General features: G+C 36.6%; 1 protein-coding gene across 5 annotated transcripts in view; it reads left to right on the forward strand.

Moving 5' to 3' along the window:
• LOC150094267 (DDB1- and CUL4-associated factor 6-like) overlaps positions 1–25730 on the forward strand; it is a 422923-nt gene that overhangs the window by 218110 nt on the left and 179083 nt on the right. For all 5 annotated transcript variants that reach the window (XM_090411919.1, XM_090411918.1, XM_090411920.1 and 2 more), the window contains exon 11: positions 2820–3035. In XM_090411919.1, the coding sequence (XP_090268045.1) occupies positions 2820–3035 (216 nt within the window). The remainder of the gene's footprint in view (positions 1–2819; positions 3036–25730) is intronic.

The raw sequence follows: 25730 nt of genomic DNA on the forward strand, positions 1-25730 counted from the left end.
CCAGTTGTCTTGAAATTGATGATTCTCTGCATCTACTTTTCTTTTTTTTGCAATAACCCCTGACATTGTCCCAAATTTATAAGCGATATTCAGAACTGTCAAACAAAACTGTCTTCTACACTGCAGGCACTGAACAGAACACAACATCAGCTCAGGCACCGAACAGAACATAACATCAATGCAGGCACTGAACAAAGCACAACACCGACGCAAGTACCGAACTGAAACATTGTAACATGTTCACACACTCCACTAGTCAAAATCAGAAAGAGACCTTGGTTGGAGAAAACGTAGTGTGTTTTGCACAAGTCATATGATGTCAGCTTAATGTGAGTTAGTAGAACACACCATGTTTTCTCCCACCATGAATCAAACAAACTTTGCTGAAATAGATTAGCACCGGATCAAAAGAAGTAGAGGGCTGGATCCAGGCCAGGGGTTGCTCATATGTGCTCTAGTCCCATGAGTGCTGTTATCTAGCATTAGATGTTGGGCAGGAGGCCTAAGAATTAAAAGTTTCCCAGACCTTTGGAAATTTAATTCAAATATTTATTAAAATTAGGGTGGTTTTTTTTAAGTCTGCTATGTGATTCTAAAAGGAGTCTTTCAAGTTTGTATTTATTACAATGGAGCATGAGAGTTTTCTTCTATCTTATTCTGTGCAAGGTCCAAGGCATGGTCTTCTAAACCTGACTGGCCGTAGTTGTGACAGCAGATGTATTTTTTGTGTTCTAGGCAGATGTTAGCAGATCTCCCAGTCTGACCATAATATAAGTTTCAAGAACAAGGAACCTTGTAAACACCTGGAATAGAGAGGGGAGTAAGCAGATCCTTAGAAAAGCAAAGAAGGGGAAGCCAACTTCAAATGAGGTTTGAAAATATAAAACAAAATACATCTGCCTCCACAACTATGGTCAGTCAGATCTAGCAGACCATGCACAGAATCAGATGGAAAAAACTATCAGACCCATTGCAATAAATAATAACTTGACTCTTTTTAGAATCAGTAACAGACTTAAAAACCACCCTCATCTTAATAAATACAGATGAATTAAACTTCCCAAGATTTGGAAAACTTTAATTCTTAGGCCTCTCAACATCTAAGGCTAGCCTACAGCACCCATAGAGCAGCATTTCCCAAACTTTTCCTATGACAGAACACCTCACAAATCCTGAAATTTTCATGGAACACCTTGGTTATTTTGTAATGTATTAATTAATAATTAATTGTTAATTTAGCTGATTTTTATTACTAATTAATAATTGATCATTAAATTAATTTGTGCTGATTTTCATTGACATATCACATTCTGATCACCAAAAATTTATAATATTATTATAAATATACTTACAAGTGAATGCAGACTTTTTCTCCTGTGTGCTGGTAGTTTTCCCCTCCTTTTGTACATCTTGGAAATCGCTTTGTAGGCTGGAGGTGGATGAATCACTATCTGTTGCATCACAAAACCTTCAATAAGAGATTTCTTCTTAACACCAAAATTAAACAAAGTCCCTTGTGTCTTATTCATATTAAAATTTAAATCTGTAGGCCTATTACTTTTAAAAAATCATGACACTACGATTTCAAAACAAGCACTTTCACCCTACAATACAAACTTGCAAAGAAAGTATTCAGTATGACTAGATTTGAGAACCAGATATAGACTACCTTGATCTTCAATTTTAGTGGAAAAATTTTCTTTATACTTCCTTTCTGATTGGTCACTAACATTTGCAACACAGATGTCATTTCCTTCAGTTTTGAGAAGAGAGGATATGCCACCCATTGTTATAATCTGCTTCCAGGCATTTTTATGACCGGTCATAAACAGCGGTATTCCTTTTCCCAAATATTGAAAGGTTTCCACGTGTGAAAATTAATGATAATTCATGTATACTTCCATGTTTCAAAATACACGGCTTGGTCACTAACATTTGCTACACAGATGTTATTGGGCGTTCTGGGTCTGAGCTTTTCAACATATTCATGAATATTATTCTCCTCAGAATATTTTCACTATAAAATATTTATTCATGAAAAATGCTTAGAAAACTAAAATGACAAATTCCAGGAGAACTTCTTGCGGAACACTTATTCATCTTCCACAGAACACAGTTTGGGAAACCCTGCCATAGAGGATGCCTCTCAAAGAATAGTCTTCATTTATTTGAATTTTGTTTCTTCCACTTATTGTTTCTTATGTTTTTGTGTGTTATATTACAATTTTCACATTGTATTCCCAAAGATGTCTCTGTGACTGAGATGAAATATTGAAATGATTAAACCAGCCATTTAATTATTTCTCTTTGTGCTGCAATTATTCCATTAAAGTGTAACATGAGTGTAAACTGGCACCTAAGCTTAAATGCTCGTTATTTCCCAGTGACTGCACCCTCCAACTCATTAAGAAGAATATCAAGAGATTGCTTTGCTCTTGATCCTAGCCCACTCATGCCGTTTGTTTGCTATAGCACTTGTGGCTTCTTGTGTAACCCTAAAACTGAACTCCACTCTTTTGTTCATGCTAATTCTACTCAAATTTTCCTGAAGAGAATTAACATCATCAACACTCCTTACAGTTCTCTCCAGCTGTGCATCATCAGTGAACAGTTGATTTGCTATTTGTTATACTATAGTATGTGGACATCACATAACAATGGAGCATTATATGAGAAAAAAGGAACAGTGAAAGTTTAATGGGGTTCCCCCCCCCCCCCCAATTTTACATAACTGCAGTGAAACAGTGATAAGTTAGACTATTGATTTTCATGAAAAATGTTTTGCAGGAGATAAAAATATTTTTTAATTTTTGTATCAGCTTCAGGGGAACAACCTTCTCTTCATGCAAGCCTAATGCAGCGTATGTCAGATGTTCTCACAAGAATATTCACTGGTTCCTCTCAGTCACGATTACGTTCTGCATCCACTGATTCTTCTTCAGTTTCTCCTGCCAGTGCTCATCTCATTGATAATATTAGTATGGAAGGAAGTGAGAATTCCAGTCTTCCCTCAGTTGTTGCTGCAAATAATGAAGGTTTGATCTTATTTATGTTGAATTCTTAGATATTAAATGAAATTAAATATTAGGAATAGAATAACTTCTTTATAATAATCATAATATAGTTTATGAAACTGACTGCTTTTGTTTATCCATGCTTCTCTTTTTCTTTTCTTTCTGATGTTTTAGATTTATGAATTGCATATGCTTGCTTCATGCATGTTTCTTTGTGAACTGCCTGCATTCTTTTTATTTTTTTTATAATGGCTCATTATTTCTTACAAGTAACAGATGGAGTGTGAAGAATTTCCATTATATCTGTGTGATCCTGTTTCTTTGTCTTTTTAAGATATTCTTTACTAACGAAAGGTTCTTATACGCTATGTTGACAAAAGTATTTGGATATTTAATTGGGGTAAAAAAAATGCATTTTAATTCACTTCTGGTACTGAATGGGACCACCTTGGGCCTGAATGACAACAACTACCCTTCAGGACATGCTGTCAACCAATTTCTGATACATTGCAACAGGAATATTCTTCCATTCTTCACACAAAGCTACTCCCATTGCTGATACTGATGGTGGCCTCTGGAGTGAATTTGGCATTCATTTCAAATGCAAATTCTTCCAAAAGATGTTTGATGAGGTTGAGGTCTGGACTCTGAGCCAGCCAGTCCAACATTTCAATGTTGTATTGTGGAAACCAGTCTCGGATATGCAGTGCAGTATGGTATGAAGCATTGTCATGCTGAAACATGCAAGAGTCACTGCCAAAGTACTTCCACAGAATCATGAAGTTGTCCAGGATATCTGGATAACCATCAGACATCGTGGTTTTGGGATGTGCTGTAAACTACAATGGACCAAGCCCCATCCAACCAAAACACCTCCATACCATTATCTAGCCTACACCAAACTTGACATAGGGAATAATTCAGTCCTGCCAGAACCATTCCCCAGGTAATTTCCAGGTTCAAACATGATCATCAGTGTGAATCATTTGGAAGCATGATTTGTCTCCCCCACAGAATGCTTCCAATCATCTATGGTCCAGGAATGGTGTGAAAGACATCAGTCCAAATGTTGTTTGCAGTTAAGGAGACACACTTGTTAAGTCTAACAAGATAAGTGTGGCGTGTTCTCAGAGGTTCTGCCATGGTAACTTCTAAGGCATGCAACTCTCTGCAGACAATTCTAGTGCTGCCAGATGTCCCTGCAGCATTTTTCAGGTTGACTGCAAGGTCTACCATTGGTGACATGTGGGATGTTTGAACATTTTGAACATTCCAAGACAGAGTTCATCGATCTTGGTCAGTGAGTGTCAGTGTCCTTCCAGGGCATTGACACTCACACTGAGGGAGGGCACCTACTCTACAACTCTATAATTGGTGGAGACAGAATTGTAGAGTAGGTGCCCTCCCTCAGTGTGAGTGAAAAAGGAGTCCAAGGACTCATCGAGGGAGGGCACCTACTCTACAACTCTATAATTGGTGGAGACAGAATTGTAGAGTAGGTGCCCTCCCTCGATGAGTCCTTGGACTCCCTGGAGGTGTTATATAATAATAATAATAATAATATGATAACACAGAATTAAGAAGAAGGGATATGATAACAATTGATTCAGTGCATAGGCTGTGTAGAAAGAATGGTTTTTAGTTTTATATGTGCAGTGTGAGATTGAAGGAAGAAGGGATTTATATAAGAGGGACAGCCTGCACTTGAATGCATTTGATGTCAGGAATTTCTAAAAATTATTTATTGGTATATGAGACCATATAATAGAGCATCTCAGTGGAAACTAAATTATAATGGGAGGAATGAGGTGAATCTGTGTTAAGAGTGACTAAGTATGCAACTATATTAATGATAAAAATATGATCAGTGATAGAGATTATTATTATGAAAAGATGACTGTGTGTTCCTCCAGTTTGTACTTATTGCATGTAAGGATGTCTGTATAAATAAAGCAGTAAATATCAACAGGATCTGAAAGTTGACCAAGTGGGTCATGCAGACTACAGAGGCCAGTATATAAAAAAAAAAAAAAACATCCAGGCAACTTATTATATCTGTATACAAATTTCAGGAGTATAAGGAACAAAGGGATCGAGTTTGTTGTCTTAGTAAATATGCCATAGCCTCAGATCATTGGCGTTAGTGAGTGGCTCTAGGAGGCGGATGTATTACTAACTGGTTTGAGTGTATAGAGTACAGTATTTTGGAATGATAGGAGAGGAGGGGGATGTGATTGTAATCATATCGAATGAGTTGAATCCAGTTAGGGTAGATAACTATGATTTCAATGTTGTAATAGTTTTCCATGTAGCAGTGAGTTTGCTGTTATTTGGTATGAAGTGGAGTCTAACAAGATCAAATACGTGGTGGGGTGTTGCTACAGACTTAGCAGATCAGCTGCTAGTGATGATGAAATGCATCACCAAATAAACCTAATGGTACTAAATGATTAATCATGATGGGTGACTTTAATTATCCAAACTATGATTTGGTAGTAGCAAAATCTCACGAAAAAAATGAGGAATAATTTATCAAGCTTTGACAACTTCCTTAAGCAGCATGTGACAGAAGGAACTTGAGGTCAAAGAATATTAGATATGATTATAGTGTCAAAGGAGATTTCAGTAAAAGACGTGCTTGTTCGGCCTGCAGTTAGTGACAGCAACCATGCTGCACTGATGTGGTTAGCAGCTAAATATGGATATTCCATTTACAAAAGGTTACACAATGAACTTAACAGCATGAAATTATTACCAACTGAGGAGAATCCTAGGTTCAATCCCACAGTTTTGGTTTTTAGATAGGAAGGATATAGTTAGTGCATGAGAAGTGTTTATTCTTACCAAAAAAAAAAAAAAAAAAGGTTTCCACATCCACTTCACCAACATTCATGACATAAACAGCAATATAATTGATGTGCACCACCACCACCTACAGTCATCTAAACTGGAACCACTATTCCTTTCATCTAAAAATCAAGACGTAAGCAGAAGAATTCATCATAAAATATTATTTGATATTGTTCTTTTTAGAGTTTTTCTATAACTGTATTGACAATGACTATGAAACTTAGCTGAAAATTTTACAAATAAAAATATTAAACATAAATGATTCTAGTATTAATATTTTAGAACCCCAACCAATCTCAACAGCAACTGCACACGTCAACTACCCAAACTACAAATTACACAGCTCTTTCTGCCACAAGAATGGCACTTGTGCATGGGTAAGAACTGACATACCATGCCAGAGACTGCAAATCCTTGAATCGCAGCTATTTGATCTGCTTTGGCTCAAAATTTCTCTACCAAATCAGCATGCCCTTTTCATATGCTCCCTCTATCGCTCTCCAAACTCTGTCAACCACTCTGACCTCTTCAACTTTTTCTCTCTCGCTCTCTCTCTCTCTCTTTTTCTCTAAAGCTTGACTTTCTGCAGTCTAAGTACTCGAACAGTGAGGTCATCCTTCTTGGGGACTTCGATGTCCACAACTCATATTGGTTCTCCTTCTCCAGTTTCACTGATCAAGCAGGCAGGGATGCTGAGGTGTTCACCATCAGCAGTGACTTATCTCAGATCATCAATTTGTCCCCTTCCAATTTGCCAACACAGTTGACCTCTTCCTAACAAGCTCCTCTTCCAAGTATACTGTGGTTGTCGGTTCTCTTCTTGGAAACTTGGATGACAACCTCATACAAGTCTCTTTTGCTTCAGAATAACCTACACCCACTAGTTCACTCTTGTCTCCTTTGGCACTACAATGATGCCAACTGGGAGGGCCTCCATAACTTTTATTTCTCCTTCCCATGGTCTGACTACTGCTTCATTTCTTCTGATCCAAACACCTGCTCAGACTGAATTACAGAAATCATCCTCACAGGAATGAAGACCAAAACTCCAGCTATCCTCTCTGCCTATACTGCAGCTCGCAACAGTTGTAAAAGGATCATCACCAAGTCCAAGTCAAACTTTTAAAGGGCCAAATGCTGGGAACTCACTTCCTGCTCAAATGGCAGTTGCTCTTTCTGGTCCCCTTCCAAGGCCATTGGGTGCAACTTCTACTCACCCAGGTTTCCACCACTTTCACATCCATATGTTACTGTAGTCACCTCACCAAAAGACAAGGCCAACTTACTTGCATCACTCTTCTCTTCCAATTCCTGCATTGATGACCTGGACAAAGTCCTCACCTACTCCATAAAGAACAGCTCCTTTCATGTCTCCCATGAAGGGAGCTGTTTCTTCTGACAAAAAGAAATCCAAAGAATTCTTAACAACCTGAACACAAACAAAGCATCTGATCCTGATGGTATCCCACCTATTGTGTTAAAAAAATTGTGCCTCAGAACTAACACCTATCCTGTATCACCTCTTCAATCTATCCTATTCAACTGGCATCTACCCAACAACATGGAAACAGATCCACATCCAGCCCATCCCAAAGAAAGGTGATAAAAGTCAACCAATGAACTGGCGTCCAATTGCTCTCACTTCTGTTCTCTTAAAAATTATGGAGAAGGTCATAAACAATCACCTCTTGAACCATCTAGAGGCATACCAACTATTCAGTGATCAGCAGTATGGATTCTGCCACTTGCAATCTACAGCTGATCATCTTGGTTTCACCATCCACCTCTGGACTCAAGCCATGGAGATATTTGGAGAAACTCACATGGTTGCCCTTGACATTCCAAAGGCATTGGATCGGATTGAGCACAGGGACCTACTCACTAAACTGCCATCTTATGGTTTGCCTTCCCCATTCTGTAAGTAGATTGGTAACTTTCTCACTAGTTGCTTACTACATGTCATGGTGGATGGCTTATTCTCCTCAGATTTTCCCATCAATGCAGGAGTACCCTATGGTTCTGTTCTTTCACCCACTCTCTTATATAAATGACCTGCTCTTGCAGACTTCCATTCCTATCCATAGCTTTGCTGACAACAGTACATTCCATTCCTCCTTTTCATTCAACAAACCTTAGTGCTCAAGTATTAGAATCCTCCAGATCTACTACTCAGATTTCCTAGCTATATACCAGTGGGGCAAGGACAACCTTGTAAATTTCAATGCCACCAAAACTCAGTTTTGTCTGATCTCTCACAAAAAAAGAGCTTGCATCCCCCCCCCCCCCCACCTTCAGTAATACTGAAATATCCAAACACAATCAGATTTCCTTCATGGACTGACTTGCACCTCTGATCTTTCCTGGCACAACTATATTTGAATCTCTTAAGAGGATGTCCTGGTTTTCTTTTTTGTAGTGGTTTGCAATTTAAGTAACTCTATTAAGTAAGTAATTTAAGCTAACTGTATACAAAGCCCAAATCTGCCAAGCCATGGAATATTGCTCCCATATTTGGAGTAGTGCACTAAAATCCTCTCTAAGATTGCTCGATTCTATCTAGAAGAGGGCAGTCTGGCTAATTAATGATCTCTCTCTCTCTCTCTCTCTCTATCTCACATATCCACTTCAATTCCTCTCTCATAAATGTTTACTTTCTGCTTTGTGCCTCCTCTACAGATACTTTCATGGACAGTGCTCTACCGAATTGGCCACTCTCCTCTAAAAATCATTAAAACAAGAGACACTGCTAACTAACACCCTTTTACACCCATCTTGAAACTCACCGAACCAACTTCACTGCCTCCTCTTTTATTCCATATGCTTCTGTCCTTTGGAATAGTCTCTCCCAATCTGCCTTCTGCATAGATTACAATCCTTAGCTGTTCAAGCAAAATGTGAACAGACTCCTCCTCTCTTCTGTTCCTCTTGCACATACATGTCACTAGTGTGTTATAGGTCTTGTGGCTTTTTGTGTGTGGACCAGCTATATTAAAAAAATAATTAAAAAATTAAAAATACATTAATGATGCAATATTGGAATGTGTTCCTAGGATTCAGAAAATAAACAAAATGGAATGGAAATAGATGTGCAATCTTATTAAGCAAGAGATACTTAAGAAAATGATGATGCAGAAAGAATACAATGTCCAAAAGTCAGTTATGAAAAGATCTTGGAGTTTTAGTAGATAGGAAGTTGAAATTCAGGGGCCATATAAGGCATAGGCCAGAAGAGTACAAAAAGCTGAATATGAAACGAAAGTGCAAGCTAAAGACAATCCAAATGCATTATATTGTTATGTTGCAAGAAAAGAAAGAATGAATGTGAAAGAATAACCCTAATCGTTGCAGATGGTATGCTGATGACAGATACAGAAGAGGTTCAGCTAATTAGTGCCCATTATCAAATTGGTTTATGCAGTATTGAGTTCAATGCCACCTCTACACTGGAGGAAGAAACTTAGGTATATGAAGAGGTACCTTGAGCTGTTGCATAAACTGAATATGAATTTGGCAATAGAGACTGATGGAATATTGGCATAGATGCTAAATGAGAGCATTCAGTTGAATTGGCTATACCTTTGACCTGGCTTTATAATTTAAATTTCAGCACAAGGAGGATTCCGCAAGAGTGAAAAGAATGTATGATAATCCCATTGCACAAGGGTGGTGCAAAGACTGATGCATCTAACTATTGACCTGTCATTATCTCTAGAGTGGTGGTGAAAATTTTGGAAAAATTGGTAAGAGATCACACATAGAGATGGGTTGACAGAGCATCTGTACTTGCAATGAACAGCATGGGTTTATTAAGGGAAGGTCATGTTTGAGTAATTGTTCACATTTTATAATAACAATATCATAGTTGAGTTAGAAAGGAAATGTATACACCATGATACTTTTGAACTTTGTTAAAGCTGTTGACAGGATTCAGTATGGAAAGATGTTGCATAAGTTGGAGAATATGGGATTGGATTATAAATTACTAGTGTGGATAAGAGGATGGCTGACCAACAGATATCAAACTGTGGTGTATAATATATGAGTCTACAAGTTTTAAGGTGACCAGTGGTAATCCTTAAGGATCAGTCCTTGGTCCATTGTTATCCAGTCTATTACATTAATGATATTGGGAAAGATTTAAGAGGTGACATGCAGCTATTTGCTGATGATGCAAAGATAGGCAGGGTAATCAGGAATGCTACTCACATGCTTGCAAAATGATTTAAATAGGCTGGAAATGTGGGTATGGGAAAATGGCTGTCATTTTCACATCTTGGATATATCCCCCATACAGACAAATCGGCCTTTAGGACACACAATTTACAGACAAAAAAAAATTTTTTTTTAAAAAAATACTACTGGTTGTTGGTGGTGAGCAGTTGATAGTGTTGGTGTAGATTAGTAGTTCTTAATCTTTTCAAAGTCAAAGAACACTTTTTATTATAAGAAAAATTTAGTTAACACCAAAAGTATTAGGGTCATAAAACTAACAATAAAAATATGCATAGACTTGCTTTTTATAAAAATGGAACTCATTTTAATGCAATACTTGAGCTTGTCCACTTTTGCAGATTTCAGCAATATCAGGTCTAATATGTGATATGTGAGGGTGGTCTGAAAAGTTCTCAGCCTCGACCATAGATGGCAATACTATCGGCAAGATTTTATTTTATTTTTTCTAAATTGTTACATCTGTCATGAGCATCCATGTGAAATTGCAAGTCATTTTATCAAGTAGTTTTTTATATACAGCTGTCTGAAGCAAAAGTGTTATCTGTATCCCTTGAAATGGATAAAATTGAGTATCGTGTGGTTATAAAATTCTTTGTAAAAGAAGGTTTAATGCGAAAAGAAATTCATTCTAAGTTCATAAAAGTTTATGGGCACTCTTCTCCTTCATTATTAACATAGAAATTGATTCTTGAGGAATTTTTTTTTCTGAAAAGCTGACAATTTGTCAGTGGATGTCAAAATATTTTTATTTTTCCTTTGGATAATTGTATTAACACTATTTAAGTAATTAAAAATATCAGCTAAATATGCCATTTTAGCACACCAAATATAATTTTGAAGAAATTTTACAAATACATATGTACCTTCATTTTGAAAAAAAAAGGCCAATAATTCATTCTTAAGTTCTAAAATTTGGAATAGCACTTTATCCCTGGATAACCATCTTATTTCAGTGTGCAAAAGTAAAGATTCGTATACTTGGCTTCATAGGTATTCAAACTTTTTTTAGAAAGGTGTGCTTTTAAAGGTCTAGACATGATGTAATTTATCATATTTACAACTTATCGACTAAATATGTCATGGTAAATCACTAATTTACCATATTTACAACTTATCGGCTAAATATGCCATTAGCCGATCTCTAACATCACTAAATGTTAGAGTTCATAGAGGATATAAAATAAGCAATGACCACTTCCTTGTTAAAATAAAATTAAGATTACCACCTAAATGGCTGGAGTGCTTAAGGGTCAAAGCTGTATAACTGAGAGGAGACCTCCACATAGCCTTTAAAGGAATGCAGAGAATCGACCGACCAGGGCTTCTGACCTAATGTCCAATCCTCACCTTCTCGTGGTGCACCCTGTTGGGTATCTACCTGGATACTGAACGAACGAGGATGGGCTGCCAATTTGGGATTTAGCCAACCAAATTGTATTCTTATTGGCTTAAACCAATATAGAAAATGATGGTACAATATGGCAAAATTTCATGCCGGTGGGACATCGCCCGATTAAACAAGGTCCCTGTTGTTTTCGTTAGGGAACCAGGGCAAACAGCAAAAAGTCAGCTACTGGAACAAATCTGAGAGCACACCCCAACTCAACATCACCAGAGTTAAAGATCGGTACTATCAACATAAGCCTGAATGGCAAAGAAATGGAGCTAGCTGAAGAATTAGATAAGTACCAGATCGACATAATAGGGGTGACTGAAACAAAAAAGACAAAAACTCGTGAGATCTTTCTGAGCAATAAATACAAAATGTTATATTCAGGCAATGACAATCAAGGAAAAGAAAGAGTAGCCATAGTATTCAACACAAAATACGACACTAATCTTCTTGAATGGCAGGCAGTCTCAAGTAGACTGATGTGGGCAATTGGACATCAGAATGGGGAATTGGACAATGAGACTTATTTGTGCCTATGGTCCCATAGAAGGTTCTACTAAGGTAGAAGTGGAGGAATTTTTTGATGCTATAGAAAAAGCAACTGATACAATGAAAAAGGAAAAGTTGGTCCTTGTTGGGGATCTAAATAGCAGAGTAGGAAATAATTGTGAGACATACAAAAATATTTTGGGAAAATTTGGAGAAAAGAGCAAAGCTAATAATAATTGCAAATACCTGTTGTATTTCTGCTCAGGACATGGACTGGTTATTACTAACACCATGTTCCAACATAAAAATGTGCACAAATTCACATGGAGAGAAGAGGCAAGGAATAAGAAAAGTCTCATTGACTATGTTATTGTTGATAGTGATGTTTTCTCCGTGTTGCAGGACACCATACTCTCTGTACCAGAGTGTACAGAGGATTTGAAATTGGAAGTGATCACTATTTAGTCTTGAGCAGGATAAAATTGAATTTCATATTGAAAAGAATAACATGTAAGAAAGTTTTAAAGCGAATAAAAGTTGAGCAGCTCTCAGATATGAACTGTAGACTAAAATACACAAAGATTATTGAAGAAAAAATGAAAGATTTTGAGAACAGGAATCAAACCTTGGAGATTCAGTGGCAAGCCCTGAAGAAAACCCTGACTGATTCAGCCAGAGAGGCATGTGGTGAGGTTGTTTGTAAGGATAAAAAAATCAGAACTCCCTGGTGGACACAGGAGATTAAAGAGGCAGTGAAGGAAAAGAAGAAAGCATACCAAAAGTTTCTGTCAAATAAGTCAGCTTGTGCTCTTAGAGAATACAGAGACAAATGCAAGAAAGCTAAACATTGTGTAAAACTAGCTAAACAAAAGTCATGGGAGGACTTTGGCAAAACATAGAAAATAAATATCAAGAAGGTTGTAAGATATTCTGTGGTTGTTGGAGAAGCTTAGAACTGGAGGAAAGAATGCTGTAAAAGGAGTTAGCGATGATAAGGGTGACATGAAAACGAGAGAAAAAGATATCCTTGAAGTATGGCGTAATTACTTCGAAAAATTGCTAAATGAAACAAGCAGTGATAGCACAGTGGTAAAAAACACTCAACAGGCATACAGTTAGGAATACATATCCATACTTGAAATAGAAAAAGCCATCAGAGGCTTGAAATGTGGAAAGGCAGCAGGAGTAGATGATATTTGACCAGAAATGCTGAAATATGGTGGTATAAAAGCTTACAGTGGCTGCACTGCATAGTTCAGAAAGCCTGGACAGAGGGACGAATTCCTGATTATTGGAGTAGACCTCTAATAGTACCCATATATAAAAAGGGAAATAAAACTGAATGTGAGAATTACAGAGGTATTTCCCTACTGTGTGTTCCAGGCAAGATCTATGCAAGTATACTTGAGAAATGGTTGAGAAGAATTGTGGAAGAAAAAGCTTGGTGAAGAACAAGCTGGATTCAGGCCAATTAGAGGCTGTCAGGATCAGATCTTCACTTTACGACAAATAGTTGACAAAGCAAGGGAATATAATAAAGATCTGTATTTAAGTTTTGTCGATCTGGAAAAGGCATGACAAGGTGCCAAGAGAGAAGCTATTCAATACGCTACAGTTATATGGTGTCAATGGGGCATTGTATCAAGCAATACTTAGTCTTTATTTGAGTTGTAAGTCAGCAGTTAGAATTGAAGGAAATACAGGAAGATGGTTTAAATGTTAAATCTGGTGTGAGACAAGGATGTAAATTATTCCCTTCTGGTATTCATTATCTATATGGATCACATTATGAAGGAAAGTGGTATTAAACATATCAGTATTGGAGATGTTAATGTCAGCTCTTTGCTTTATGCGGACAATGTTATACTTCTAAATAAATCCACTACAAGTTTGAAAAATTCCCTGACTAAATTGAATAACTGTTGTAATAGATATGGTATGATGTTCAGCATTAAAAAGACAAGGACAATGAAAATAGGTAGAATTGTTGAAAATGTCAACTATATTGTGAATGGAAAACCTGTGGAACAAGTAAAACATTTCAGCTACTTAGGCATGATTTTTAGTGAAGATAGTAAATTAAATATGGAAATATACAACAGAATCAACAAAGCCGGTATGGTAGGCAGTTAATTGAATAAATTCATATGGAATAAGAGAGAAATTAGTCTGAACACTAAATTAGCTGTATACAAGATAGTGTTCAAACCAGTTTTAACTTATGGATCTGAGAGCTGGGTTAGAAGTAAAACACTTGACCAAAGACTAGAGACAGCAGATATGAGATTCCTGAAAAAGATTAGAGGTGTGAACAGATGGCATCAATGGCAATATCATATTAAAAACGAGAATATTAGGAAAGAACTTGACATTGTCAGCATCCATGAATGTGTTAGCAGAGCTAATCTCAGGTGGTATGGTCACTTAAACAGAATGGGCGAGGAAAGATTAGCAAAACAAGTGTTCTCTGCCAGGTCGGCAGGAAAAAACCCAGAGGAAGACCAAGATATTGGTGGATTGATACGGTACAAAGTGCCTTAGACAATAGAAATATAAGATCTGATAACGTTGGAGTCTTGACAAGTAACAGACTGATTTGGAGGAAAATTGTAGATAGGAAGTTAGTAATGACGTAAATTTTTTATGTAGTACTATCATATCTTGTACACCCCTTGAGGGTACATGTCAGGAATTTGATGATGATGACCTAAATGGCTACAAGTAACAAGAACAGAAAGAAAATTTGAAACATTTGTTTATGAAACTAGACTGTTGAATGACACAAATGTACAATGGCTATATGAACAAAGAATTAACCAATATCTAGATAAAATAAAACAAAATTAAGAAATAGAAATAGAATGGCTTAATATAAAAATGATACTAAATGCAGTAGCAAATGAAAGCTTAGGAAAGACCAAAAATCAATAAAAGGAAAAAACTGAAGATCTGGGATGATACAGTCAAAGAAATAATCAAAAAGAAAACAGAAGCCTATCACAGATGGTTAAGCAGTAAAAGATTAGAAGATGAAATAGAATATAAAAAGAATAAGAGCCATAGCTAAAAGAGAAGTCAGAAAAAGACAAAGTATCACGGAACAAATTTGTTTCTAATTTAGAACATGATTTATATAAAATAAGACCCAATGTATATAAGATTTTGAAACACTTAAATGCAGATACCAAAGAAAACATAAAATTAAACACCTAATTGAAATTAGAAGAATTTCTAAATTACTACACAGAATTGTGGACAGACAAATATTTTAAAAAAGACAACTGGCATACAATTAATGAAAAGGAAATAACTAAAGAAGAATTAGAAATCAGCCTGAAAGAAACAAGAAACAGAAAATCACCTGGAGAAGATAAGCTAGGTTCAGAACTATATAAATATGCAGGAACTAGATTCAAAGATAGACTCATTATTTTTAAATAAAATTTATTCAACTGGTATCCCCCCAATAGAATGGAAAAAAGCAATTCTGATTCCTATCTTTAAAAAAGGTAATAGGATGACCCTAAAAACTATACAGGTATCAGTATACTAAATTCCTGTTACAAAATATATAGCAGAATCTTAAATAGCAAACTAATGAAATATTCCGAAAACTTTATTTTAGAAGTACAGAATGTATTTAGAAAAGCACGATCATGTATAGACCCGGCCTTTTGCCTAAAATTAATAATAGAGAAAAGAAGAGAATACAATTTAGAAACACATTTTGCATTTATTGACTTTGAAAAAGCATTTGATAAAGTTAAAAGAAACATATTATTTAACATATTAAAAGAAAGACAAATACCAAATAATATCCTAAAAGCTATCACAAGTATATACGAAAATAATCAAATACAAATAAGATCAAATCACGAGCTGTCACATACGAGAGAGATAAAACAAGGGGGTCCGACAGGGATGTCCCCTCTCAGCAACTCTTTTTAATATTTACTTAAATGAAATAATAATAAAATGGGATAAAAATTTACATCAAGGAATTAAACTTTCTCCTCCAGTGAACTTAAACACTCTCCTTTTTGCTGACGACCAGATAATAATTACAAATTCTGAGGATAACTTACAGAAAGCTAGTTTAGATCTAAATGAGATTGCCAAAGATTATGGTATGATAATATCAACAGAAAAATCAAAAACTATGGCCTTAAAGGACAAGATCCAGCAAGAACTAAAATAGTAATAGATAACAAGATCTTAGAACAGGTGAATTCACTTAACTACCTAGGATGTATGATCACATGAAAAAGATATAAATGTAAAAATTGCAAAATATTTAAAAATAACAGGTGTAATAATTAACTCTATATTTAAACCAAACCTAATTCAAAAATAAACCAGACTAAAAGTATACAATACATTGCCCTACTAGTCTTAATGTGGAAGCAAAATCTGGACAATACAACAAAAAGACAAACAAAGATTAATAACAGCAGAAATGAAGTTTATGAGAAAAACTGCAAAGTATACCCTATTTGATCACAAAAGAAACGAAGAAATTATGAAAGAATTAAACCAAGAACCAGTAATAGAAAAAATGGCGTTGTATGGCGACTCCATTATTAAAGGTGTGCTAGAGTATAAAATGGACAAGGTATTATATTTTCAGGCAGTAAAACGAGTAGAGTGATTGAGGCATTGGATATGAGGCGGGAGCGAGCAAAAGAGTTAATAGTATTAATTGGTACAAATGATTTGAGAGAGAACAAAGAACATGTCAAAATGAATATCAGGAGGCTGCTTGGAAAGATAAAAGAGAATAGTGTGACAGGAAGGGTAGTCAGTGTGTTGCCTAGGTGTGATTGTGGTGAAATGAGGCAGAGAGCAAGGATTATGAATGATATTCTGGCTGAAATGTGTGAGGAGATGGGAGTACAGTTTTTAATGTGTGGAATGAGTTTGAGGGACGAAGTGAGCTGTATGGGAGTGATGGACTGCATTTGAGTGTTTATGGTGTGAGCTGCTTGGAGAGACTGCTGCTGGAAGGTAGAGAAGTGAATAGAGAGAATGAATCAGATTGAGAGGGGAGTGATGTGGAAGAGCAGGAGAGATTGAAGAAGTGGATATGAATGGGGAAGTGAGTGGTATGAGTATAGAAAATGAGAGAATGGGTGTGTAAGAGGAGCAGGGAAATGGGGAGGCACAGGGTGGACAGGGGTACACAGCGTGAGAAAGGTGGATGCTCCAAGAGGAGGTGAGAGCATGTGTAGGCAGGAAAGAAATGGGATGACCAGGGATCAAGAGGAAACAGATGGAATTGCAAAGGGTTCTAAAATGAAGAAGCAGAAATTGCCCCAGTCCAGCATGGAGAGATCACATCGAGTGAGTGGTATCAGTGGAACTAGCTGTAGATCCAGAAATGAGCTGTTGTGTTTGTATGCCAATGCTAGAAGTATAAGAAACAAGGCAGATGAAATGGTTGCACTAATTGCATCTGTTCACCCAAAGATAGTTAGAATAAGTGAGACATGGTTAAATGAGGACGACATCCTGACAGGAATAGATGGAAAGGTATGATGTGTTTCATGAGGAGAGAAGGGGTAAATGGGGGGGAAGTGCCATTGATGATAGAGAAAGAATTATATCCATACAAGGTAGAGTGAAATATGGCCAGTGGTTTTGAGGCAGTATGGTGTTAGATAGAGGTGAATAGAATCAAATACTTGGTGGGATGTTGTTATAGACCTGGTAATGTGGATGGTGGTGATAGTGAAATGTATAGTCAAATAAGCCAAGCAAATAAGAAAAGGTGATCATTATTGGTGATTTTAATTATGGCAATATAGACTGGAATGAAGAGGTAGCAACTGAAAGTAAAGAAAATTAGTTTCTTGAGTTTTTGAGGGATAACTACCTGAGACAGTATGTAACAGAGGGCACACGAGGATTAAGGGTCTTGGATTTGGTCATCTCATCAGAGGATGTAATTATAAATGAGGTGTCAAATCATCTACCAATTGGTGAAAGTGACCATGAGGTGATTACCTGGGTGGTTGCCAGCAGTGCAAGGACCCCTGTGAAAAATGGGTATATGTGGAACTACAAGGGGGGGGGTGATTATGAAGAGCTCAGGAGACAGCTTGCAGGTGTAGCATGGAATGAGGAGTTAGCTGGAAAAGAGATCAATGCAGCTTGGGGGATTTTCAAAAACTATTTAGTAGATGCAATGTCTACATGTATTCCACGGGTGAGAAGGTTAAACAAGGTAGGTGTGAGATGGATGAATAAAGAGATTAAGCATGCGATACAGAGAAAAAGGGCATTGTGGAGGCAGCATAAGAGAAGTGGAAGTAACCAATTTCATGAGGTCTACAAAGACCAGGTAAAGAGGGTGACTTGGTTGGTGAGAGTAGCTAAAGAGAGGCATGAACAGCAGTTAGCTAATGAAGCCAAAAAGAATCCTAGGGAGTTATTTCGATATGTAGCCAGCAAAAGAAAGAATGATTAGAAGGATGACATTGATTGGAGGAAATGGTATAAAGATAGTTGTTTCAGAATGTGTGGTGGAGATACTTAATGAGCAGTTCATAAAGATCTTTCAATCTTGTGAATGTGACTTCATGGAGAGATTGAGAGCAGTTGATGATGGGGAGGAGAGACTGACTGTAAGTGAGCAAGAGGTGTTTGGGGAGTTGAGTAAACTAGATATAAATAAGGCTGTGGGACTTGATAATATATCACCGCGTATTCTGAAGGAATGTGCCAGAGAGTTGACACCTGCCTTGACATATTTTTTTTAATACGAGTCTTGCACTTGGTCAAGTTCCTAAAGAGTGGAAGGAGGGCAAGATTGTGCCACTTCATAAAGGAGGTGAACGAACTCAAGCATCAAACTATAGGCCTATCTCTGTGTCAGGTGTTGTGGGTAAGTTGTTGGAGAAGCTTGTGAGAACTAGGATCCAGAGTTGGGTTGACAACAATGGTATAATCTTTGATGGACAGCATGGATTTGCTAAAGGGAGGTCATGTTTTAGTAATCTACTTACTTATTACAATAAAGTGACTGCTTCCTTGGACAGAGGAGAAGGATACACAGTAATATACTTGGATTTCGCAAAGGCTTTTGATAGAGTACCTCATGATAAGTTGACAGTCAAACTAGAGCAGATGGGGTTGGATATTAGATTAGTGCATTGGATTGGAGACTGGCTATCTGATAGGTATCAACAAGTTGTGTATGGGGGAGTGGTATCCAGGAAAAGGAAAGTTACTAGTGGTGTGCCTCAGGGATCTGTTTTAGGGCTATTACTGTTTAACTTGTATATTAATGATATTGGTGAAGATTTGGCTGGAGATATTTATTTGTTTGCAGATGATGCAAAGTTGGGACGAACCATGAAGAGTAGAGAGGATGTTGTGGCCTTACAAGAAGACTTGAATATATTGAGTGATTGGGCACAGGAATGGGGATATGAGTTCAATGTTGCAAAATGTAAGGTTTTAAAATTTGGAAAACAAAAATGGGATCCAGAATTTATGCTTGGTGAGAATAATATTGTGAGTGGTGGAGGAAATAAGAGATCTGGGGGTGATAGTGGATAAGGATCTGAAATTTAGGGGACACATAGCCAAAATTGGGAAGACAACACAAAGGGTTCTGGGAATGATGCAGATGGCACTGACTTGTAGAAGTAGGGAGATTCTTGTTCCATTGTATAAGGCTTTGATTGGGCTACACATGGACTGTTGTGCCCAGATTTGGTTACCTGGTTTTCAGAAGGATGAAGAGATGTTGGAAAGGGTCCAGAGGCGACTGGCTAAGGTAGTTTCTAACCTCTGGAATGTCGAGTATGAGGAAAGATTGAGAAGATGCAACTTGCAGAGTCTGGTGGACAGGAGGAAGAGGGGAGATATGATAGAGACCTACAAGTTATTAGGGGGTTGTTATAGGATCAATGCTGGAGAGGTTCAGAAAATAGCGGGAGATCAGGGGAGAACCGGAGGTCATCCCTGGAAACTATAAAGAGGGTGTGAGTAGGGGAGTGAGAGGCAGGTTTTTTCGTGCAGAGTTGTGAATGATTGGACTGCCTTGCCTGAGAGTGTGGTGTCTGCAAGGAGTTTGAGTGTGTTTAAGACACGGTATGATGAGATGTGTGTGTGTATGATAAAAGGACCTCCCAAATGAGTGTCTTTGACTCCATGAGGTCTTGTTTAATAATAATAATAATAATAAAAAATTGATGGAACACGTTCAAAGAATGAAAACAGAAAGATTACCGAAACAAGCCTTCAAGTACAAGCCATTAGGAAAAAGAAAACCAGGACGTCCTCTTCAACGATTCAACGACGACTTCTAATGCCCGAACAGGCGCCATGCTAGTGTTGTGTTCCAATTTATGATTATTATTCTATCTAGTGAAATTCTGCTTATCCATGTTCAACTATTATCTATGCATGAGATATCACCCCAAAATACAAATATTTAAGCTATTTCTCCCCTTAGTGTCCCTAATATTTATATTATACTGCGCCTTTTGGGACATTTAGTTTGAGATATTAAATACAAGAACAAGTAGCAATTACTAAAATATGTGTGAACATGAAACAGTATTGCAGTCGTGACACTTTATCTCGTTTTATTTTTACACATTAATTTCCCGCATGATTAGGTTCGTATGTCTTTCAAGTGGTGCATTGGGCAGCAATTTCAGACAACTATTTTATCAATGAACAAAGGTTTATTAATCTCATTAGTATGGTACAATTCAATTTCTAATATAATTCAAATCAGTACTAAGAAAACATTTACAAATTAACATTAGCTTATCACGAGTAATTTGGCAATGATCCTATATGGGTATTGCGATCATGCCGCCATAACAAATTCAACTCATACAATCATATGTAAAATCCCAGATCTAATTAACACATTAGTTAACCCTGTGTTAGTCTGAATATGCTATATGCTGTAGCACCTGGACATATGTGATCAACTCACTCTATTTAACTATTTAAAACTATGTAGATTAAATTATCCTTTCACTGTGTTAACACATAACTTTGACATTTAAAACTTTCCTATACGTTACAATACCCATGCATAAATCTCAGGACACATAATTACTTATATAATATTAATATTAACAAGCATACTCTCATTATAATCAGTCATGTACTAAAGTCCTAGTATAATTTTCCTCAGTCTCTTCACCACAGTAATAGAATAATGAGTACAATTACAGACGATTTTCAGTTAACATGAGATTTTTACAGTACCTTTTTCTCTTGAGTTTTCTATATTGGCCTCTACCTTTTTCCGATTGAACTATCCTAGTATGATCTCTCCTATAATTGGTCACTCCTATGTTCTTTTGGCATTAAACTGTGCTTATGCGATCTTTACTTTTCGTACTTGAATTAAGAACACACTTTAGAATCATCTATACCATGGCTATGAAACTCACCACGTGGACACCGACTTCTTCGCAGTTGTCACTAGATAATGAAACTCATAGACAATACCTTCTTTCCTTTATCTAAATGGCATTCCTCATTTCTTACCATAGGAAATACGGAATCGAAATCCCGCCACTCAGGAAAACCATGTGAAAACCTATACGAAGGAGTTCGTGAAGAAACTCTCCAGGAAAAAAGCCTGGGGGGGGGTTCTAACCTTTTTATACCTTGAACCCTACCGGCACCTTCTTTAATTTCTTTTCTCTGCCCCTTACTGGATTCGACTTTACTGACCAATTAGGGTGGCATTTTTCTGCCAAACATCCTGAGGTCAGCGAGCACGTGACGATGTCTCAATCCAGAAATTGACCCTGAGTGATAGTCTATTGTTTTTCTTTTGCTAGCCTCTAAATTAATCCCCCTTCCAAATTTTCTAAGATTTTACTTAATATTTTAATCTCTAGCCTCTCACATACAATTTCTTATGACTAATCCTTTATGTCTTACTTAGCTAATTTTTTTTTATATCACAACTGTAATATATTCCTTCTTTTATTATTTAGTTCAACAAACACCTTTTGTTATATATTTTACTTGGATGCAAGAATATTTTTCTTTCTTTAAATAATTTATTTATTAGATTTTATACAGGGGTTTATTTTATTTTCTCTTCATGTTACACCATGATAACTGGGAATTCTACATTTTTAAAGTATTAGGGTGTAACACTAGGCCTAAATCCTTGATACACATGATGGTGATGATGACAACTTGAATTAAATACATGTTTTAATATTGCTGGTAATGTTTTTGAAACTATGGATTCTCTGTGCAAAAAACAGTGCATAGATATAATATTTGGGTTTATTTTCTTTGGAAGGGTAGCAAACCCTTTAATAGAGCCTACCATTGATGGAACACTGTCCGTACAAATTCCTACACACAGCTCCCATGAAATTTTAAAATTTTCTAAATATGATGTAATAGAGACAAAAATATCTTGTCCTGTTGTACGTTTGGTGAGCTCTCTGCAGTATAGAAATTGATTCACTATTTCATTTTCATTAATGAAATGAACGAATCCTAGTATATGAGCTTTACCGCTAATGTCATTGGACTCGTCAGTTTGTAAAGCAAAATGCTGGATTTAATATCCACTTTTTTTATAAATTTACATCACCAAAGTGAAGCCTTTTGGTTCTTTATTTTAGTAAATACTTTTATGCATCGACTGAAAGTTCACTTATGAAAAATACACCTCTCTGATGTTTCAAGTTACTTATGAGAGTTTTTGCTCTCTTAAGGTTTTTTCCTGGTCTCTGATGAAAACGAACCAGTTTGAAACAGCTGTCAGGCCAATGGACCAATAGGAGGAGAATATATGGACGCTTGGGCAGCGATCATCTCTCCTATAAGGTCCGGCTAGGGCAACTCGTGAATTTCGGCAAGTGTATTTCCATAAACTCTCTGGTCAGATTTCATACGAAACTTTTATAGTTTCTATATTCGGCTTTGAAATAATGCTGAATTTAATAACCACTTAATTTTTATAAATAATGTTTACTATTTCACAACATGCTGGTAAAATAAGAGACTCTGCTATAGTATGTGGTTTTAATTTTACAGCAATTAATTCAGCTACCTTATACGATGCAAGTTGTGCCTTATCGAAAATTTTAATAGTCTTTTCAATTTTCAAAATATTTTACTTGTTTAACTTGCATGTCCAACGATATCTTGAAATAATGTTTAGTTTTTGAAGAAAGATTGGTGTGCTTTGTAGTAAAGTGGTGTTTCAACTTAGCAGGAACCATTGTGCTATTGGATAGTTTTTCCCCACATACAAGACACTGAGGAATAGGGGATTCTTCCTCACTAGTCCATGTAAAACCACATGGACTTAAATATTTGTCCGAATATTTCTATTAATTTTTCTTATTTTACTACATATAATGCTGTCTTCTGTATGAGATGTATTTGCAGGAACGTCATTATTACTACTTCCAGTTGTATTTGTCCCATCATTAATATTTGTCTCAGAATCACGTTTTCGTTTAATAATAAATTTATCCATTGATTACTACTATGATGTTAGGCAACACACAAACCAAACACATCACTGAATGACTGTAAAAGAGATGCTCCTTCCCAGCCCTCCTACAAACACATGATCTATAAATGATATTCAATTACTTTATAAGTCAATGCACTTAGCAATCTTCAGTTATTAGGATCAGAGTAGCCAATTACACTCAGAACTGTTTCATGTGACATATTTTACCAGTGGAACACTTGTAACCAGTTCGCAGAACACAAGGGTTCTGGGAGAACACTGGTTAAGAACCACAGGTGTAGAAGATGGAGATGGAGAGTTGTGGTGTAGGTGCGGACGAGGGAGTCTTTGGACTAAGGAGTCCAAAGACTCCATCGATGAGTCTTTAGACTCCTTAGAGTGTCACGAAATGATAATAATAATTACCAAGTTATGCTAGCAGGTGGGTTAGATTAGAAGAGGATGAAGCAAATAATAATAATTCCCAATAATCTCAATAGGACTATTAAAAAATAAAAGATTAAAATGAATAAAACACAACAGCTGAAATTGCCGTCCATCCAAATAGAACAAAACCTCATACCACAAATTGAAAAAGTTACTCTATTTGATTTTTAAGGTAATGAAATCTACATTATATGTATCTGAAATCTTGCAATTAAATCTGATATTACTACTATAAATGTCATTCTTCTTCTCCTATGGAATAATGAGTATGGAACAGTGGTTTCCTGTTGTCTTCCTTGCCTTACATTATGTACAATTGTTTTTAAAAGCTAAGGCCAAACTATATTTTCACCTGTATACGAAAACATTTTCATGACTACAGCCAAATGGTGATATAAATTTATTTTCAGCATACATAATAAATTATGTTACATAAAAATGTGTTATAAAACATGTTAATGTGTGTTAAGGAATTAATGTACAGTGCTTTCAGAAAACTATGCAGAGAGACATTTCAATATGGAATATGTCCCTCCCAAACTGCATACAGCTCTGACAACTTCATACCTTGCTTAGCATCAAGTGATTCAGGAACTCTTAAGGCAAACTGGCCCACTGCGTCTTCAGAGCAAGGATAAGGCCTTGTTTGTTTTCCTGAAGGGGAATTTCAAACAGCAACAATCCTCCCTATTGCATCCCAAACGTGTTCTGTGGGGTGGAGATTTGGGGGAGCATGCTGGCCACTCGATTTGATTATTTTTCTCAGTCCCCAGGAAGTATATCCGCTGCTCATGTATGATGTGGTGTGGCATTGTCATCCATAAAAATGAATTCTTTGCCTGCAGCACCGCGGAATAATCGAACATGATATTGAAGAACTTCGTTGTAATATCGTTCACCAGTCATAGTCACTTTTTCCAGCATTTTTAGCTCAGTGTGTCCATTAAGTATAATGTCCCCCCTCACACCATAACCCCAAGCACTCGACCAAATCCATATCCATATCTATCTCTTTCAAGGACATTCTCATGATGGTAAGCAGTACCACTTTCACACCAAATCAAGTGTCATCTAGAATTGGAGGAGAGACTAAAACGACTGTCATCTGTTAAGAGTACATTACACCATTGGTATCTTGTCCAATTTTTATGGATGTAACACCACTGAAAATTTGCTGTGCTATGAACTTTGAATAAAGAGATGCAGACTACAGGCCTTTGGAAATATGTGCCTACTTGTCACAGATGTCTAGCTACAGTTTGTCGAGATATCTGCATATCTGTGCTCGAATGGAGCCAACTTGCAAGCTGACCTGCCATGGTGCATCAATTACGTTTTGCTGTTATAACCAAAAATCTGGAACATATTCCATTGGTCTGAAACACTGCCCAGAGCCTGGATACAATGCTATGTGAGATTCCAAACTCTGGCAATTTCAGTAATTCTGTGACCTTCTTCAAACTTTCCAATAATATTTTCCATGTGAAATCATTAGATGATATATTTGAGAAATTACAAGACATCTAAGTTTGCAACTTTATTCCTTTATGAAAAAGCTTCCTTCAAACACAATTTGCTTAGCATATCCTTTTGCCCTGTTGAGTGCTACCAAATGACTCCTTTGCATGCATTTCAGAAATTTGAATGTGTACCCACTTTCTACTTGAAATCGTCAGTTATACAATTGCCGTAAACTGATTTGTCTGAATTTGTGGTTGCAATCTTCAGAAATAGTGTTAGTCATTAGGTTTTGGATACTAATGTATAATGTCTATTATAATTTAAAGAATGGAATCTGTTAACATGCTTCTTGAATAGCTGGGGACTGTATTCATAA

The sequence above is a fragment of the Typopeltis vanoorti genome, chromosome 22 (genome assembly GCF_054136105.1).
Source record: "Typopeltis vanoorti isolate ZY-2024b chromosome 22, IOZ_Tvanoo_1.0, whole genome shotgun sequence".
NCBI lineage: Eukaryota > Metazoa > Arthropoda > Arachnida > Uropygi > Thelyphonidae > Typopeltis > Typopeltis vanoorti.